This window comes from Emiliania huxleyi (assembly GCF_000372725.1).
Source record: "Emiliania huxleyi CCMP1516 unplaced genomic scaffold EMIHUscaffold_363, whole genome shotgun sequence".
NCBI lineage: Eukaryota > Haptophyta > Isochrysidales > Noelaerhabdaceae > Emiliania > Emiliania huxleyi.
The window spans coordinates 2,811-17,520 of record NW_005199250.1 but is presented as its reverse complement, the minus strand read 5'-3'; the positions used below and the strand labels follow the sequence as shown (position 1 = coordinate 17,520).

The 14,710-nt window shown below is 65.6% G+C and overlaps 7 protein-coding genes across 7 annotated transcripts in view; 5 read left to right on the top strand and 2 right to left on the bottom strand.

Moving 5' to 3' along the window:
- Positions 1-1,282, top strand: part of EMIHUDRAFT_369360 (hypothetical protein) — a 1,782-nt gene extending 500 nt beyond the window's left edge. The window contains exons 3-6 of the mRNA XM_005772169.1: positions 7-723; positions 793-1,070; positions 1,142-1,167; positions 1,237-1,282. Coding sequence (XP_005772226.1) covers positions 82-546 — 465 coding nt within the window. The 5' untranslated portion in view covers positions 7-81 and the 3' untranslated portion in view covers positions 547-723; positions 793-1,070; positions 1,142-1,167; positions 1,237-1,282. The remainder of the gene's footprint in view (positions 1-6; positions 724-792; positions 1,071-1,141; positions 1,168-1,236) is intronic.
- A 26-nt stretch (positions 1,283-1,308) lies between these two features.
- On the top strand, positions 1,309-1,494 carry EMIHUDRAFT_49515 (hypothetical protein; the record flags this gene model as incomplete). Its single annotated transcript, XM_005772168.1, has 1 exon — positions 1,309-1,494. A coding segment is annotated over one exon (186 nt), but the record flags the coding sequence as incomplete, so codon positions are not given.
- A 3,015-nt stretch (positions 1,495-4,509) lies between these two features.
- On the top strand, positions 4,510-5,150 carry EMIHUDRAFT_242550 (hypothetical protein; the record flags this gene model as incomplete). The annotated part of the gene is made up of 3 exons (XM_005772167.1): positions 4,510-4,611; positions 4,769-4,901; positions 5,083-5,150. 3 exons carry the CDS (start codon positions 4,510-4,512, stop codon positions 5,148-5,150), a joined length of 303 nt encoding a protein of 100 aa, XP_005772224.1.
- A 56-nt stretch (positions 5,151-5,206) lies between these two features.
- On the top strand, positions 5,207-7,503 carry EMIHUDRAFT_242549 (hypothetical protein; the record flags this gene model as incomplete). The annotated part of the gene is made up of 7 exons (XM_005772166.1): positions 5,207-5,323; positions 5,394-5,494; positions 5,567-5,672; positions 6,375-6,445; positions 6,795-6,947; positions 7,170-7,267; positions 7,409-7,503. The coding sequence occupies 7 exons, from the start codon at positions 5,207-5,209 to the stop codon at positions 7,501-7,503; spliced, it is 741 nt and encodes a 246-aa protein (XP_005772223.1).
- Positions 7,504-8,629: 1,126 nt separating this feature from the next.
- EMIHUDRAFT_470036 (hypothetical protein) lies at positions 8,630-9,954 on the bottom strand (the record flags this gene model as incomplete). The annotated part of the gene is made up of 4 exons (XM_005772165.1): positions 9,357-9,954; positions 9,202-9,290; positions 8,930-9,134; positions 8,630-8,803 (listed from the first exon to the last, which is right to left on the bottom strand). Coding segments are annotated over exons 1-4 (1,014 nt in total), but the record flags the coding sequence as incomplete, so codon positions are not given.
- A 1,524-nt stretch (positions 9,955-11,478) lies between these two features.
- On the bottom strand, positions 11,479-12,229 carry EMIHUDRAFT_75352 (hypothetical protein; the record flags this gene model as incomplete). The annotated part of the gene is made up of 2 exons (XM_005772164.1): positions 11,479-11,604; positions 11,813-12,229. Coding segments are annotated over 2 exons (543 nt in total), but the record flags the coding sequence as incomplete, so codon positions are not given.
- Positions 12,230-12,610: 381 nt separating this feature from the next.
- EMIHUDRAFT_117824 (hypothetical protein) lies at positions 12,611-14,466 on the top strand (the record flags this gene model as incomplete). Its single annotated transcript, XM_005772163.1, has 5 exons — positions 12,611-13,293; positions 13,557-13,698; positions 13,729-13,796; positions 13,891-14,032; positions 14,311-14,466. 5 exons carry the CDS (start codon positions 12,611-12,613, stop codon positions 14,464-14,466), a joined length of 1,191 nt encoding a protein of 396 aa, XP_005772220.1.
- Positions 14,467-14,710: the final 244 nt, after the last annotated feature.

Genomic DNA, 14,710 nt, shown 5'->3' with positions numbered 1-14,710 from the left:
ATCCACGAGCCTACAGCCGCCTCTTGTAGGCCGGCCTCGCCCCGCGATTCGGAGACTCTGTCGGAGGTCCGTCCGTCGCCGATGCGTTCATCGCCGCCGCCGCCGCCGCCGCCGCCGCCGCCGCCGCCGCCGCCGCCGCCGTCTGCTTGCTGGTGCCGTGGCGGCAGCGCCCCCCCCTCGCGCCCGTCTCGCCGCCTCTTTGCGCCCGGCTGCGAGGGCACCGAGGTGTCGATGCGCGCGGCGGGCGGCGGCGCGGGGGCGGGCTATGAGGCGGACGGGGAGTACGCCGCCGCCCGCAGCCGTCGCCAGTCGCGATCTTTCATCACTCCCGACGCGCCCGCGGCGCGGCTGCGGCTGCTGCTGCTGTACGACGCCCTCGTGCTGCTCTGCGTGTGCGGGGCGGCCTCCGCGTGCTTGGTCGTGATCTTTGCGACGCCAGCCGGCGACTCTGCGAGTGACAGCCGCGGCTGGCGCGCAGAGCTCACCCTCTTCCTCGCCCGGCAACTGCTCGGCCTGCTCGCCCTCCCGTGGGCTACGCTCTGCTAGACACTTCCTAGACACTTCCTAGACACTTCCTAGGCCTGCTCGCCCTCCCGTGGGCGGTGCTCTGCTAGACACTTCCTAGACACTTCCTAGACACTTCCTAGGCCTGCTCGCCCTCCCGTGGGCGGTGCTCTGCTTGCCGCCCGCGCGCGAGCTGCTCACCGCGCGCTCGCCCACCGGGTACGACGCGGCGAGGAGCGTGCTGCGTCAAGACAGCTGTCTCGGACCCTTCTCGGACCCTTCCCGCAGGTACGACCGACGAGGCGCCTGCAGGCTGCTCGACCTCGACGGTCTCTCCGCCTTCGTCGGCCGGCTCCGGCCGATCCTCCGCTCGCGCCGCGTCCGCTCCGAGCTGTCCGCCTCCGACCTGGCGAGGCTCGACGGTGCCCTGCTCACTGCCGAGGGCTACTTGCGAAATAACCCGCGCGCGGCCAAGGAGGAGACGGACAGGCGGAGAGACGCTGCCGACGCCCTCATCACTTCTGTCATCCGGCCGGGCCACCCGCTCCACCCGGCCCTCCTCCCCGAGGTGTGGACGGCGTCTCTTCACGCATGCAGCTGTGAACAGGCCACCCGCTCCACCCGGCCTTCTTCCCCGACCGCGCGCTGCTGCACCGCCACCAGGCGCGAGATACAGCATAGACAGCAGAGCCGAGATACCGCTGCACTGTGAAACTTCCGCGAACCTTTCAGGCGCGCGCCCTCGCGGCGGGGGAGCGGCCGGCGACGCGCGCCGCGCGGGCGGCCGCCAAGTATGGCGTCCTCTGGCAGCCCGACGCTTCGCAGCCGTCCTGCCGGCTGTGCTCGAAGCCGTTCACGCTGCTGCGGCGGCGGCACCACTGCCGCAGCTGCGGCCAGGTCGTGTGCGACAGCTGCTCGACCGGCCGCCGTCCCGTGCCGGGGTCGCCGACCCCGAAGCGGGTGTGCGACAACTGCGTCCGCGCGAGGAACTCCCTCAACGGCCCCGGCTTCTCGCCCGCGGCCACTGGGGCCAGACCGCAGAAGGACGGGTATATGGAGTTGGTGTGAGCTGCGTGCTGCTTTGCCGCTGCACCCAGCGATCAGCATCGACGGCGTGCGACGAGGATTCGAGGATAAGACTTGTGTACCGAAAACACTCCGTGTTGAGAGCTGCCCTCTTTTTTGTGCTAGCCTGGGCGCTGGGGGGCGCGCTCCTGGTGATATACCACTCCGCTCCTGCTCCGCTCTGTGACTCAGGTCTCAGCACACAGGTTCACAGCAGCCCCTACGCTCTCTCCCCCGACTCCTAGCTCCTACCAGCCGACCAGGCGCCGGACCAGCCCGACTCTTCCCGCGTTGTTTTCCCGTCCGCCAAGGCACTTGGAGCACTCCAAGGGAACAAGTGCCACAGGGGTGACAAAACTCTTTTCCCAGTCTCGTGCCCAGTGTAAAGAAAGAAAGAAAGAAAGAAAGCGCAGCAACCCAAGCAAGGAAGACCCCGCCATAAAAACGGTATGGCGGTGGAGTGCTCTCTAGTGCCGCGGCGCCCCTGTCGGTTCGGAGGCGCCAGGCGGCCGCGCGCTTGGTGCCGACGTCGACCGGCTGCTCGCGCGGCGCCGAGACGTGCCACTTTGGTCACGTCTCGCGCGCTGCGAGGTGCCTTTTGGCATGTGAGCGCTTGCCATAGACGCCAGGATGGTTGGCTTCCACGCCTGCGGCCGCGGGCGAGCGGGCGGGCACGCATGGCTCGGCGACGCTCTGCGCGGGTCTCTTCGAGCTCGCAGCCCGCGACGAGCCAGCATGGCTCGTCGCTCGACGGCAGCCTGCTCAGTATGCTCTGGGCATTCTGTGCAGCCTCGCCAAGCTGTGTGGGAGGGTCCACAGGGCCAGGGCGGGCCGTCTAGGGCGCGACGGCGCGCTGAGTTGTACCATGACTACCGATCGGGTCGCCGGCAGCGGGCTTGCGCGGCGCGCCGCTCGACGGCAGGCTGCTCCCCACCCTTCCAACAGTGTCTTCTACCTCGCTTCTCCTGCTGCAACCGTCTCCAGGGGCCGGCGCCGACCGGGCCTCGCTTCGCCAGCACTGCCTACGTCTACGACACACGCGTCGGCTCGCCGCCCGCGTCGCCCGCGGCGGGCCCGCGTGGCGCGCTGCTCGTCGGGAGCGTGCTCAGCAGGCTGTGCAGCGCAGCCTGACTCACTCAGAGCGCATCTGATGCGGCGTGGGGCCGCCGGCGGCGCTGCTGCCGCGCACGCTGCGCTGTGGGCGTCACCATCGTGTCCTCGCCGCGTCGCCGACGCCACTTGCGGCTCGCGGCTGCCCTGCCCTTCCCTGCCATCGCGCAAACAAACACACACACACACACAAACAAACACACACATTATTAATGATCGGGTAATAATTATTAATTATTAATCATCGGGCGGCGAATGCGGCGCGGCGCAGCGGCGGGCGGCGCGAGGCGGCGGCGCGGCGAGGCAGCGGGCGACGCAGGGCGGGGCGGCGCGGCGGCGGGTGGTCTAATTACTTATTAATTAATTAATAATGAATTAATAATCATCGGGCGGCGGCGCGGCGCGGCGGCGGGCGGCGCGGAGCGGGGCGGCGCGAACATCTGCTCTGATCAGGTCTCCGGCCTTTGAGGCAGGGCAATGGTCGCGCCGCCCTCGACTCAAGGGGCTGCCTTCCACCCGTAGCTGCTCAGGCCGGGGGAGGGGGGGAGACCTCCTGTTCCTCGCGGAACGGGAGCAGGCCCCTCCTTGCCCGGTCTGCGATGCAGGGCGGTGGTCGTGCCATCTTCGCTTCGTACAGACAACGACCACGCCGCAACCGTCGCCGGTGCGCGACACGTTCCCGTAGGCAGGACTGTCCTCGTCGAGAGTGTGTGCCGCCAAGGCGGGACGCACTCAGGGACAGTGCCGACGGGACGCGGCTCGAGAGACGACTCCCGCGAAGGCACGGCTGGCATCCGTGGCGTGGGGCTCGTCTTAGAAAAGTCGGGCATGGCTCTACCCGCAACTTTCTCGCTAACACGCGCGCACTGCCGAGCCTGCGGCGGGCGCGCTGTGAGGCCGCACGTCTACCTCCGTCATAGTGCCACGACGTGCGGCCTAGAATTCGCACACGCGCCTCTGCTCGCATACACTCATACAATGAATTGTCATCACCCGTGAGTGCGAGATAGGGCTAGCAGTAGGCAGCTAGCCTGTGAGGAGTGCGTCCATAGACACCTCACAAGACCCCACACACGATCTCGTCCGTGCCTCGCCGGGCGGCGAGATTGCTAGAGGTGGAGCAAGCCTGCTCTAGCCTCGCATGTTACTTCCTGTCGTCTGTTGTGTCGTTGTGCCCTTGTTTGTACTCTTGGCACCGTGGAGTGCTGGGGGGGGCGACAGGGAGGATGTGGCCTTGAGTTATGTGTACGCCAACTCAGGGTGTGTGGCAGCCAGCTGGCTGTGTGTCTTGTGAGCCTGTTTGTGTCTGTGTGTCGCTCGTGCGTGCCGTCATCATCTGTCTAGCGTCCACCCATGCCGCGTTGGTGTCCAGTCCGAGCCTGGCTGTTCTTCACCTTTCTACCTAACCTAACCTAGGGAGGGATGGGAGGACGGCACGCCTCCACCACACAGGGATTTTAAGGAGAGGAGTGTGGTGGTGCTAGCCGTCGCCCACCCTTTGTGTAAAGAAAGAAAGAAAGACGAAACAGAGCAACCAAACGAGGGATGGGAGGACGAGGACAAGGTCCCACCTGCACGAGCAGGATCTTGGAAGGACGATCAGGGACACAGGGGAACGGGAGTGGGGAGCGCATCGCGACACGGAGGGGGGCGGGGCAGGGTTCACCCACACGACAGGGTCCCAGGGATTCGTCTCTCGTATCCGGCGTGAAATTTCTTTTTTGAGATTTTAACGGCGGCGAGCTACGGCGAGCAACAGACGCCTTCCAGCGCCGCCCAAACACGCTATCTGCGTTCGGAGGGGCACCGGTGGCTAACGGCGGCGCAGAGATGTGCAAGCCCAATGCCGCCGGCTCCTGCTACGCCTTTGACGACGCAGCCTCCACGCCGACCGCTGCGGTCGATTCTGTGCAGCACAGGATAACGGAGATGGTGCCCCACCTGCCCGACGCCTTGCCCGCTATCGGCCCCTCGCGCGCTCTCCTCCCGCACCGCCATCGTCCCTCCCGCACCCGGCACTCCTCCCGACTCACAAGCACTCGAGAGGTGACGCCCGCCGAAACCGGCGTCCTGCCCCGACCATCGCCAGGTCTTGACGATCAACAAGCCCTCGAAGTCGCACCCGATCGGGCTAGTGCTCACGTCGTCCGGCGGAGACCCGCCCATTGTCACAGAGATCGACACTGAGTCGCCCGCGCAGGGCACACTCAAGCTCGGAGACTGTGCGCCCTCCCCGACAATGCTCACTCGAACGCACACACACTCGAACGCGCCTCCACACCCCCTCACGCGGCCTCTTGCTGATGCTGCTAACCCGCCCGCTGCGTGCGCGCCGCGCTAGTGCTTTTGCGCTTCGGGCTTGCCCACCGCACCTCACCTTGCTCCCCGCACGACTCACCGCAGGCATCGTCTCTGTCAACGGGGACCCGGCCGAGGGCGCGCAGGGCACGAAGGCGCGTCTCATGTCCTAAAGCTCCTCGCGCCCGCGTCACACTGAGTGATGATCATCACCCATCAGGGCCTCCTCATGTCCTCCAAGAAGCTCCTCGTCGCGATCTGCCGCGACGAAGCTGCCGCCGCCGGCGGCGACGACGCCGCCGAAAGCCAGCTCGCTGCCGAACTGGCGTTGGACGCGACGGCGCAGGTGAGACACGAGCTGGCTTGCCTCCGATAGAGATGCACTGTCCGATGACTGCTCGCTCTGGTCGGCGCAGGTCTTCATGTTTGACCACACCGAGGTGGACGAGGCGGACGAGGAGGTGGAGGGCGGGTCCTCGACCGGCATGGGGGCGCGCGTCATCACCGACCAGGCGCAGTCAGACTCATGAAGCAGACTCATTGAAGGGATAAATTAAGCAGTCGCGGTGATCACTGATGAGTGAAGAAGGGTCGTCCTCTCGCACCGACCCCAGGCGCAGCAGACGCTGCCGGAGCAGCGGCGGGCCTTCAAGGTGTACGACTCAAACCGCTCCTGGAGGCAGTGGGCGGCGGAGGTGCGGAGCTCCGCCAACGCGCGCCAGAGCGGAGGAGGAGGAGGCGGAGGCGGAGGAGGAGGAGGCGGCGGAGGAGGAGGCGGAGGAGGAGGAGGAGGGCACCATGTCACGCTGGCGCGCACGAGCAACGTCGACAAGGCGCGAGGGGACAAGGGCGCCGGGGCCTCGGTCCGCTTGAGCCAACGAGTAGACTGCAAAGGCATGGCCTCCCTCAGGCGCTGGGCAAGGCGGCGGGCCTCCACCCGGCGAGCAGGACGTCCTCGCTCTCGTCGATGTACTCGGAGCCGCCCGCGCCGCCCGCGCCGCTCGCGCCTTCCGAGATGGAGGCTGCCGAGAAGAAGCTCCGCAAGCTGACGTCCGAGGTGGGGCTGGTGGTAGTAAGCACTGACTGCACTCCCGCAAGCTGGCGTCCGTTGGGGCTCACACACGCGCACACGCACACACACGCGCCGCGCCGCGCGCACACTCTCTCACACACATACACACTCGCAGAAGTGACCACACCCTGACCTCTCACCATACATCAGCCACACAACACCCTGCACACAACACCCTGCCGACCCTCAGGTGAGGCAGATCGAGCGCGCGCTCTCCCTGCAGGCCAAGACGGAGCAAAAGGCGCGGCGGGCGGCCATAAACAGGGCCTTCTCCCCTTCTCTTCCCCCCCCCACCCGGGTCTGAGACTCGCTCTTCGCCCCCCAGGCGCGGGAGGCGTCCTTCACGTGGAGCCTCAACCCGAACCGCGAGAAGATCGAGACGCGCCTCCACCTGCAGTCGCTGGCGCACGCACTAGCAGCAGCAGCAGCAGCAGCAGTAGTCGTCGTAGCAGCAGCAGCAGCAGCAGCAGCAGTGCTAAAGACGCGCCTTCACCCGCAGTCGCCGGGGCCGTCTCTAGCGACTGCCTCGTACTTCCTCGTCTCTCAGGCTATCACGCGGATGGGCGACTTGCGCGAGGAGAAGGAGGAGCTCGAGGGCAGGCAGAGGGAGACGAGAGGGAGAGAATGCCGAGATGCAGCCGAGAGATAGCCGAGAGACAGCTGGAGAAAGGAGGTCGAGGCAAGGCAGCAGTGACCGCCCTCGCTGCACCGCAACCCATGCAGCCCCGTTGCCTACTTGCCTTAGGCTCATCGCCGGGCTGCGGCGGCGCGTCGACGCGGCAGAGGCGGAGGCGGAGGCGGCCAAGGCCGAGCTGCAGGCGGTGAGGGAGGGCCTGGCGGGCGGGCTGATGCATGAGAAGGGGCCGGACTCCGCCGAGGCGCTCGCCAAGGCGCTCGGGTACTGAGGGGTGGCGTCGGCTATTGGCATTATGTAGAGCTATACTCGAGTGTTCGTTGAGAAGGGGGGGGGGGGGGGGGCTGAAACGTAGGAGATTGTTGGAGCGAATCTCGGGCTGTTGGTGTTGCGTGTTGGGCGAGCGCGGCACATTTTTGCATTGGGCTTTTTCAAAATCGACCACGCTCCACAGCCTCCACGTCCAGCTCCAGGCTCCACCTCCAGGCTCTCCAGCCTCCACGGTGCCACCGACTGCGACTCGGTCGTCGGTGCCGAGCGGCCCGGGGCCGGCCAAGGGACCAAATTGGACGGGACCGCGACCGGTTTGTAGTAGTCTAACCGCCCAAATGATTTCTGGCCTCTCCTGTGGCCCCGCCGCAGGTCCACGTCCCGACGCGGCGCTCCAAAATCCGCACTTTGCGAGCTTCTACGGGAGTTCACGCCCGGCCTCTCCGCCTCGTGAGGCACACACCATACTCCGTACGAGTCCTGGGGCCGTGCGTGGGCCTCTGGTCGCGGCGTCTGGAGCTTTGACCGTCGAACATCGGCCGTCAACTAAGCCCTCGAGCGAACGTGTCCGGAGAGTGAGGCTCTTGGACGGGTCCAGAAGCGGTGTGCAGTGGACCCAGTAAATCGACCCCCGGAGTACTCTCAGCTTGGCCCCCGCCACTTGCCACCCAGACGCGCCCCCGGACAGACGCAGGAGCGCCGACAGCGGCGATGGTGCTCCGCGACGACGCCCTCCCGACGAAGCCGGATCTGGCGGGCGACTGGCCGGCGGAGCCCGGCGCCCAAGATTATCCGAGATCGTGAGGTCGTGAGGAGCCTGGATTACCCGAGATCACGAGATACCCGCGATCGTGATGAGATGCGCCGAGAGTACCCGAACACACACACACACACACACACACCGCTCACTCACGTGGCACTGAAACCCGCGGCCGAGCGCTCAGCAGCGCTCCGACCGCGATCCGATTGTGCCAGATTCGCGGCGCTCGATCCTCGGAACCAGTCGCAGCACGGCGTGCAGCCGGGCACGGGCTCGCTTCAGTGGTGGCTGTGGGGCGAGGCGGGTACGCGCGGTGGCAGCTCTCAAGTCTCAACTCGTGTTGGCGACAAGTAGCGTTCGGCATTCTCTCGAGCTTCTCGAGGCGGATATCCTTTGGCCGCGTACCCGCGTTGGGTATAGCGAGGATTCATTGGTGAGACGCGATCCACGCAGGCGTGTTATCTGACACAATATTTCTTGTGGTCGCCCTCGGCGCCTTGAAGCCCAATGTGCGAGAATAAGCGTTTGCCATATCATACACAAGCTCAATAATATTAAGTGAGAAGGCCGGGGGCAGCGCGGCCAAGCCCCCAGACCTAGAGCATGACCTAGAGAGCCGTGATAGACATCAGTCTAAATAAAAATAAATAAAATTGGACACCTCTACTCTAGGGGAGATACCACAGATATGGGTAAAAAAAAGGAACAGGTCCCCGCCACGTGCGATCTTTGTGCAGCTGAAACGTGCAGGGGTCTGTCAGTTGACATATCTCATATTCAGCATCAGTCTAAATAAATAAATAAATAAAACGGACACCTCTACTAGATGATCATCTTAGTAAGTTGTTATTGTCTTTTGATTTTTTTTCACCTGAGGAACCGCGACGACTCTCGCGATGCCCACAAGCCGCGCTCGTCAGCCCTCCCTCCACGCGTCTCGCTCCCAGTCGTACGTCCACCGCACGTACCTCCCGCCCGCGCCGCTGCGACGCCCGCTAGAGCTTCCTCCGCCTCCTCCTCCGCTGCCGCCGCCTCCGCCGCTGCTGCCTGCGAAGCGCTCCACGGGGTCGAGACCGAGGGCGAGGGCCGCCTGCTCACGCGCGCGCGCGTGTGTGTGTTGGGGGTGAGACGAGGCGGGGGCGGGGGCGGGGGGGGGGGGGGGGGGGGAGCGAAGGGTGTTTGCGGCGGTGGCGGCGGCGGGAGAGGGGGGGCCCACCCAATCGTCCGTCGCCGAGCGGAGGAGGATGACTCCGAACGAGCCCACCCAGAGGCAGAGGAGCGCCCGCACCGCCGGCCACGAGGCGGGGAGGAGGGCGTGGGAGGCGGAGGCGGCGTCGGCGGCGGCGGCGAGGAGGAGGAGGGAGAGCGCGACGGCCGACACCTCGGAGACAAGCACCACCGGGTGCTTCGGCGCGCCCGACCTGCTCACAGCACGACATGTGGAGAGGTGTCGGACAGCACCACGCGTGCGTCCGGTACGCCCCAGACCGCAACGCGCGGCGAGACGAGCGCCACAGGTGCCGGAAGGCGCGGCGGCGGCGCGGCGGCCGTGTGCGGGCCTTGTGCTCGGCGGCAGCCTGCTCACAGCTGGAGGCGTGAAGAGGCGCCGCGGAGGGGCGGTGTGGTGCGGGGCCCTTGGCGGCCTCGACGAGCGAGGCGAGGTCGCGGCGGACGCCTTAATCACAGGGAAAGCTGTGTTGTGAGTCGCAGATGCTGAGCAAGCCTCACCGAGGCGAGTCGGGTGGCGGCGGCAGTGGCGGCGGTGTTGGGAGTGTTGGCTGTGAAAGCGGTACGACGATACACCGTCGCGGGTGGAGGCAAATACAGTATCGAGCTCTGCTGCCGCGTAGTCAAACGTCTCATTGTACGTCGCAGCGACCCGCTGCAGTCCGGAGGTCAGCTCTTGGTCGAGCGAGTCGCTCGTCTGCGCGAGGTCGCGGTCAAACTCGCGCTGAAGCGCGTCGAGCTCGGCACTTCCGGAGACGAGCATCGCGTCTAGCGTTCTCTCCGCCCTCGCCAGGTGCTCGTGCTCCGGAAGGTCGGCAATGTTCCGACGCAGAGAGCCCGCCAGCGCGTCACCGACGGTCAGCGTGTCGTTTGCGGCGGAGGCGACGACGCGGGCCCTCGGTATGATCTGCACGCGGCGTGGCAGAACGAGCGAGAGGCCGAACAAAGCCGCGAAGGGGAACATATCTGCTCCTGGCGTCGCTCAGGGCGTCGCTCAGGCCTCTCGTCGGCAATCAAGTCAATCGGGGCGGGGCGGTGGGCGTAAAAGAAGAATTTTATGGCGCCACACTTTCGATAGACCGAAAGTAAGATCGTTCGGTGCAGAAACCCCGGCCATGCCCATGTAACGCAATTGTGCTCGATTTTTTGATTTTTTGGTCGAGAAGTGTCTCCAAGTCTTCTGGACCCATCGATGGCCGTCGCCTCGACGCCGCTCGTCGCGGCACCATCGTGCCCGGCCTGGGCGAAGCATCGTCGCGGGCGCCAGCCGCAGTTCGACGGCAAGCCGTGCGAGCCTGCCGAGGAGGAGGACATGTGGCTGTGCCTGGCCGACGGCCGCGCGCGCAGCACCGCCGACCTGAAGCGCCTGGCGACAGCCGCTCGGGTGCGAGCGAAACGAGCACGAGATGCAGCCGCCGCGAACACGCGCGATCGGCAGGCGCGCGACCAGCGCCGCCGGCAGCGTGAGCAGCACGACCGGCGCGCAGCGCCGGCGGTCGCCAAGACCGTGCGCGGCGGTGCGCCCACAACGCGGCCAGTGCGGCTGCCCGGCGCACGCGGTGTGCGGCATGTGCGTCGACCAGGGCAAGCTCGCCGCGGCCGAGCAGGCGGCCATCGACCTGGAGACGCGCTTCCACGCCTCGACGAACGTCGTCATGGACCTGGAGCGGCCCGAGGACGAGACGGCGGCGCTGCTGCAGCGCTGCGTGCACGTCTCCGACGAGACGAAGCGGCGGCTGCTGGGCGAGTGGAGCGACGAGCGCATGGCGCACGCGCTGCCGCTGCACGCATGCGCCTCGTCTGGCGTGCGGGACCCGTCGCTGACGTACACGCGGGTTGACGTGTCGGCGCTGCCGCGTACTGTGTCTGTGCGCGTAGCCGGCGGCGAAGACGAGACGCGGCACGTGTTTGAGCTCTCGCCCGAGCAGTGCGCTAAGTTTAGAAAAGGAGTTGCGGTGTTGATCGCCGCGGGAGCCCTCTTAAGTCGGTTTTGGTTTTTTGTTTCTTTTTTCGCACAATTCTTTTTTCGCGCTACTGTGTATGCTCAAAAGCAAAGAGACAGCTCGGGTACGGCTAGCTAGGCCTAGGGTATGGCTATGGGTCGAGACACGACAGAGAGAGATTTTTGAAGACCAACAAGAAACCACGACCACCACAGTGATTTGGGCTCGGCAGCTTGTTTTTTTGTTAGCCCTCAGCCGAAGCTGGGGCCGGTCCCGTAGCCGAGACCCCGAGACGCGAGGAGAGAGCCCGCCGGCCGATGGGTCGTGAGACGCGGGTTCAGAGAGAGATTTTTATTAACCAACAAGAACGAATCACGACTCTACAGTGATTTGGCTTTTGGGCTCGGCAGCGCTTGTTAGCCCTCAGCCGAAGCTGGGGCCGGTCCCGTAGCCGAGAGGTTCAGCGTCGTGCGCGTGCCCAGTTTTTTGTTCAACGCAGACTCCACTCATGAGTCATGTCTATCCATCATAAAGCCGTATCGAGACATCGATCATCGTCACGTCCCGCTCTCCGGACTCGCGCGGGGCGCCGGCCTCACAGCGTGGTGATCTCCTTCTCGCGCGCGCTGACCGCCTCGTCGAGGCTGCCCTCGTACTTTTTGAGCTTCTTGTCGACGGCGCCCTCCTTGTCCTTGGAAGCGTCCTCAGACAGGCCCGCCGCCTAGGGACGGGAAGGTGGAGCATGAGGACCCAGTCTCGGGAGCCGCACGGCAGTAAAGAGCAAGGCCTGGTGCACGTGGGTGCGGTGTGCGTGCGTGCGCGTGCGTGCGTGCGTTGTCCGCGCGTGTGTGTGAGTGTACTTCCGGTTTGTTGTGTTTGCATGTGTGTGTGTGCGTGTGTGTGTGTATGCTGCGCTGCGGCTACGCCACCTTGACGGCCTTCTTGATCTTGTCGATCGCGTCGCGCCGGACGTTGCGCAGCGCGGTCTTGCCGCCCTCTCCGATGCCCTTCGCTGTCTTGGCCAGCTCGACTCGCCGGTCCTTCGTCAGCTGCGGCACATTCAGCCGGATGACGGAGCCGTCGTTGGAGGGCGTCATCCCGATGTCGGACGCCATCAGCCCCTTCTCGACGTCGCCGAGCGCGGACTTGTCGTACACGTCCACCACCAGCTGCGTCGCCGTCGGACACGTCACCGAAGCCAGCTGCTTGAGCGGCGTCGGCGTGTCGTAGTAGTCGACGAGCACGCGGTCCAGCATGTCGGGCGTCGCGCGGCCGACCCGCAGCGTGGCGAGCTGCTCCTGCACCGAGGAGAGGCTCTTCTTCATCCGCTCCTCCGCGTCGCTCACCACAACGTCCAGGTCCACCTCCGCCGCCCTTGCCCTTCTTGGCCTTCTTGGCCATCATGACGACCGGCAGCGGAGCGTGGGCCGGCGCGGGCCGGTACGGCGACGCGGCGCGAGCGTGCGGAAGCTGCACCGCGGGCAGCCACGCGGTGCTGCAGAGAGCCGCCAAGACGGAGGAGAGAGCAGCCATCCGGTCTGATCTCGACCAAAAGAATAAGCTCGGCGACAAAAATCAGACCTACCTACAATAAAATAAAGCGGCAAAAAATTTCTTTAAGACGGCGTTTTAAAAAGGCACGCCGCCCGCTTCTGAAATCGACCTTGCAACTTAGCGGCCGCAAGAGAGAGAGAGAGAGAGTGCCGGCCGCAAGCACTGACCGTCGCATGGCGTCCAGTGGCGCCTCGAGCGGGACCTCCTCCAGCCTCGCTCCGGAGGAGAAGGGCGCTGCCGAGCCCAGTCAGAGCAGATCTGCGAACGCGCACAGCACAGCGAGCATCATCTTTTCAGAGCCTTCGCACCGGCGACACGGTCGGCTGAACTTCCATTGGGTGCTGCGGCTGAATCAGCGCGCCGTGCCGGCGCTGCGCGTCCTCACAAACTGGAAGGTCGAGACGTACATTCAGGAGCGGAGAGCGGCCGGGTGCGTCTCGAGCCGCGACCGGCTCTACCGGTTCCTCGCCTCGCCGACGTCGTCCGGCAACGCGCTGATGTTTGCGCTGCTCATCCTCGCCGTCTCGTTCGCCTCCATCATCACCTTCGGCGTCGAGTCTCACCAGCACTCCAAGCAGGTCTCGTCGGCGCTCGAGCTGTACGGCGAGAATGCGACCGCCATCGAGGAGCACCTCGGCAGCCTCACGCCGCCGTACGAAGAGCCGCTCTTCGCCTGGAACTGCGTGCTGGCCGCCATGTTCACCGCCGAGCTCGCGCTGCGCCTCGCCACCTACCCCACCCCGCTGCGAGACTCGGAGTTGTGGGTCGATGCTCTCGCCCTGCTCCCGCTGATCCTCCGCATCGCCTGCGCCTCCACCCCCGAGGGGGACCTCTTCTACGAGTCCGCGCTAGAGATGTACCTGCCGGGCCAGTACTACCAGCCGGCGGGCGGCACCTTCCTCCACCTCAACGCAGCCTTCTCCTCGCTGCGACTGCTCAAGCTGACCAGGCACATGCTCGGCTGCCGCTAACGCTAACGCCAACCCTAACCCACACCCTAACCCTAACCCTAACCCTAACCTCAAGCTGACCAGGCACATGCTCGGCTGCCGCTAACGCTAACGCCAACCCTAACCCACACCCTAACCCTAACCCTAACCCTAACCTCAAGCTGACCAGGCACATGCTCGGCTGCCGCATCCTCGGCCAGACCCTGACCGAGTCCTTCACCGCCCTCCTCATCCCAACCTACTTCCTCTTCATGCTCGTCACACTCTTCGGCGACTTGTGCACGCACCTCCCTCCTCCCTACCCCGTCACCGTGAGCAAGGAAGCGCTCCCTCCCCCTCAGGCACGCTGCTGTTCGCGCTCGAGTACGCCCCGCACGCACTCTGCCGCCGGCGACCAGCAGCGGCCCATGTGAACCCCACTTCACAATGGATAGGTACGCCCCCTGCGCAGAGCGGGACTGATGAGACAGGACACAAGGAGACATGACTCATACATTCGACAGGTACGACCCCTACGCAGAGCGGGACGGCCCTCGCGTCCTCGACATCCCCACCGCCTGGTACCTCATCCTCGTCACGATGGCCACCGTCGGGTACGGAGACTTCTCGCCGCAGACCGCCGGCGGCAGGATCCTGATGGGGCGCGTGACGACCTCTCCAAGACCCCGCCCGCTCGGTGACGAGGGCTTGAATCCGAGCCACAACACGCACTCGATAGGTTCGTGATGATCTCCGGGCTGACGGTGATGGCGATGCCGCTCGCCATCGTCGGCAACAACTTTTGCCGCGCCTGGGAGGCGCGGGCTGCCCTCCTACTCCCCCTCCCTCCCCCCCCCTCCTACCCCCCCCCTCCCCCTCGAGTCGAGGAGGCCGCTGCTGCGTCACTGGCGAGTCATGCGTCGGCGCACTGAGTCGAGATGTAGGCGCGTGAGCTCGCCCTGATCGCCGAGGAGATCAAGCTGAGGCTGCTGTGGCGGGGGCGCAGCCTGCACGACGTGCTGCAGGCGTTTGAGGACTTTGACTCGGACCGCGACGGCAGCCGCACCTGCCCCGAGGTTTGGCTGGCCGCTGCCTTTTGAGCAGGCTGTACCTTTGGCTAGGCACTTGCTCGTACCCAGAGTTCAAGCAGGCGGTGACGGCGGGGATGGGAATCAACCTCGAGGGACGCAAGCTGCGCTCCGTCTGGCGGCAGTTCGACCACGACGAGTCCGACTCGATCCGGTGCCACGAGATGCTGCCGAGATGCTGCCGAGATGCTGCCGAGATGCTGCCGAGGTACAGCCGAGATGCGGCGGTCTGGCCTAGAGTCTGCGCTCTCTTGTC